The sequence below is a fragment of the Malus sylvestris genome, chromosome 16, assembly GCF_916048215.2.
Source record: "Malus sylvestris chromosome 16, drMalSylv7.2, whole genome shotgun sequence".
Lineage (NCBI taxonomy): Eukaryota > Viridiplantae > Streptophyta > Magnoliopsida > Rosales > Rosaceae > Malus > Malus sylvestris.
In genome coordinates this window covers 30,450,504-30,453,673 of record NC_062275.1, presented here as the reverse complement: position 1 = coordinate 30,453,673, position 3,170 = coordinate 30,450,504, and the positions used below count along the sequence as shown (strand labels likewise).

At 37.7% G+C, this 3,170-nt stretch overlaps 1 protein-coding gene across 1 annotated transcript; it reads right to left on the bottom strand.

The window, feature by feature from the left end:
• Positions 1-278: 278 nt before the first annotated feature.
• LOC126607166 (uncharacterized) lies at positions 279-2,927 on the bottom strand. Its single transcript, XM_050274649.1, has 5 exons — positions 2,619-2,927; positions 2,368-2,529; positions 2,174-2,269; positions 1,582-1,702; positions 279-590 (listed from the first exon to the last, which is right to left on the bottom strand). Exons 1-5 carry the CDS (start codon positions 2,859-2,861, stop codon positions 421-423), a joined length of 792 nt encoding a protein of 263 aa, XP_050130606.1. The 5' UTR covers positions 2,862-2,927; the 3' UTR covers positions 279-420.
• Between the last annotated feature and the right edge of the window lie 243 nt (positions 2,928-3,170).

The following is a 3,170-nucleotide window of genomic DNA, read 5'->3' as shown; positions in this document are numbered from 1 at the left end:
AAATCATCATGTCCATCCATGTCCACCCATGTCCATCTCACATTTTAACACAACAAACAAATAACAAGACTTAAGTCCATTTTAATTGGTCACAATCTATCCCAACCAGCCCACCAAACAGGCGGTGCTTACTCCTGGCCTTGCTTTGACATTCAGACATGTAACCTATTCCAATGTATATTCAAAATCACCAGGTTGTGCAATCCACGGGTATTGGCAAAGTTGCTGGTATTTTCAGTGTCTATAAACCAATATATTGACAAACATTTACACTTCAATGATGAAAACAACAATTATATTCAGTCTTGTGAGTGTCTAAAAATGATTTGCATCACTGCCACAACAAAAAACGCATATTAAAGAAAACAGAGAAATATCTAAAATCATATAACTTGGTATTCAAGCGTTGCAACTTGCAAGTCATAGTTGCACCCCTGGGATGCCAAACCACAAAAGTATCCTTCGTGGCCGGTCTAGGAACCTCGCCTGCCATGCAGGCTCGTCGTTTTCATAAACAAAACCACTCTTCATGTACAACCTTTTTGCAGGTTCATTATCAACAGCAACATGAACATACAGATCACTTATGCCTGTCAAATTTCAGGAAACCAACAATAAGCATATGCCCCATTAAACATGATCAAGATCCAAAAGAAGGAAACTAAACATATATTAGAGCACAAAGACTAAAGAGATTACGAAAAAAAATAGAGAATAAAGATTCAGTCCATGTGCTAGTCCGCAGCACTTCCTCAGAATCCCAACACAAGCAGAAATAATAATCTTCTCGACCTAGCACTTTCAGACACATATGGAACTTTCAAAATGGAAAGCCCTTCATGATGCTTATTTCTTATTTCATTGAACAAATACCCGGGCTATAGATTCATGATCCATTCAATTACACAAAAGTCTCTCTTCTTTCACTTTTCCTGCTCTAAATTGTAAATAGCTAACAATCACAACAAATCCTCGAGGTCCGAACCTCTTCTAATCGGTTGATATCTCTTGTACATGACATCTTCCAAGTGTTTATCAAATTATCACAAGCATCATTGTAGCCAAAAAGAAATGGGATATCTATTTAACATTGCTATGTAATGCATATATACACTAGTAAAGCGATCATTTAAGGCAAGATTTCATGTTATTGCCCTTCTATAAACACTATGTAACATTGCTATGTAATGCATATATACAAAATGTTCAGTAAAGAAAGCAGCTAGTAAAGCGATCATTTACATGTTATTGCCCTTCTATAGGGCAAGATTTCTACAGCTCTAGCTTTTCAAACTGTCACTTTATTCTCTTAGTTTCCTTGTTCCCTTCATATTCCTTAAAGTAAAATATCCATGAGTACTCACCAAGTGAAGCATAACAATGCAAGAGCATCATATATCAAGAGAAACATTTTGATTAATTAGGTTATTGCTGTGGACATATATTTGGGGTAATAAAAATCTATAGAGCCAAAAATCAATATAGAAGTAAAGGAGGCATGGTAGTACAAAACTGGGAGCATATGTGAATGATGTTTAACCAATGCAGTGGCATAGGGATAAATAGTGTCAAATCTCTTACCCCATTCTTGCGCAACTAACTTTGATTTTGAAACAAGAGCATAACCTAGCCCATTTCTATGCATTTCTTTAGCAACACATACATTACTCAGGTATGCCCTTGCAAAATCAGCTCCAATCCCCTGTTCAAATGCAATTCTAAAGGTCTGTCAGTCTGGTAACATTCTTTTGGTCAAAACACCAGAAACTACGTTACATTTGCAAAAGTGTAGAGACCAATGGTGTAAAGCCTTCTGAAGCGAAGAAATCTATTGATATAGCATGTGAAAGAAAGACAATTCAACTAAGGTCATTGAATGCCAAGTTTATTATCTAATCTCGTTACACCAACAAAGCTGAAAGTAGGCTAAAATCTTACTCGGTATATAAACAACAGTGTATAGAATAAAGAAACCATGTATAATTTAACCATAGTTGTTTTCTTTCTAATTCAGATTTTTACTACATATTCCAAGACCATCCATTCATCTCGAACGGTGGGGAATCAAAATATGCATATAAGAATATGCACTTGCTAGTTGTTACTGTACTGGACCATTAACTCTTTAATGGGTTGACTTCTAAGGCTGAAACAAGATAATTAAGTGAAATACCTCTGGCTTGATTCCTGAAATCTCATCTGGAAGACTCACACACTGGTTAAGATCAAGAGTCCCAACCACCACTCGATCTTCTCCATCCTTGTTAAACTACACAAAAACCAAATATAAAAAATTAAAAATTTCTATCAACAAGGATTAATGGAAACAGTTAAAATTTGAAAACATGGGAATTGAAGCAAACAAACCTTACATTCAGCACAAAATTCATCTGACACAGAAAGGCTAGAAATTTGTGACAAAGGGACTGAAGCATTTATGCACGAAACTCTTCTGAAACCCTTCCTCTTTCCACCAACACGTTCCTTCATCGCTTCAAACTCCCGTTCCGCCAAGTACCTTCTGTGATCCTAATACAACTTAACGACCCAAAAACCCCATCAATACATCTAATTAATTACGGAAATTAGGGATTAATTACGTGATTGGAGGGACAGACTTGGAGGCCGAACGTGGAGGGTTTGAACTGGTAGAAGGAGCGAACGCGGAGACAAGCGGCGGCCCATAGCTCGTTCTCCGACAAACTCTCGGCAAGAGTGAGCGCGGACGGGTCGACCCGGTGTACGGCTTCCTTGGGGGTGCATACGTGGCAGGCGGTGGTAGGGCGGCGGCGGACGAGTAGAGAGGCGGTGGAAGCAGAAAATTGGGCTGGGAGAGGATGAGGGGGAGAGAGAAGCGCCATTTTCAATTTTGCTTTGTTTACTATCGGTTTTATCCTTTTTCTATGGTTGATGCTTCACGTCTTTGCCTTTGGGACTCTTTTCTTTTGTTCGAATTTGCCTTTGTGCTTTATTTTATTTTAGGTATATTTGTCGTCGATTTATCCTTGTATGAATTTGTCTAAAAGGGTTTGAAAATTCTGAGTTTTAATGATAAGGACAGATTAAAGGGTAAAGTGAATAGTATCAGGATTGACTTTTTAGGGTAAAATTGTGGTTTTTCGTTAAAGTTCCATTTGTCAATCTCTTCTCTTAACTTTAATTTTAGCAGA

Coding starts and splice junctions, on each gene's coding strand:
- LOC126607166 (XM_050274649.1), bottom strand. CDS start 2,861: ATGGCGCTTCTCTCTCCCCCTCATCCTCTCCCAGCCCAATTTTCTGCT. Junction 2,530..2,618: donor CCTCCACGTTCGGCCTCCAA/GTCTGTCCCTCC, acceptor AAGTTGTATTAG/GATCACAGAAGGTACTTGGC. Junction 591..1,581: donor GTTAGTTGCGCAAGAATGGG/GTAAGAGATTTG, acceptor GAAATTTGACAG/GCATAAGTGATCTGTATGTT.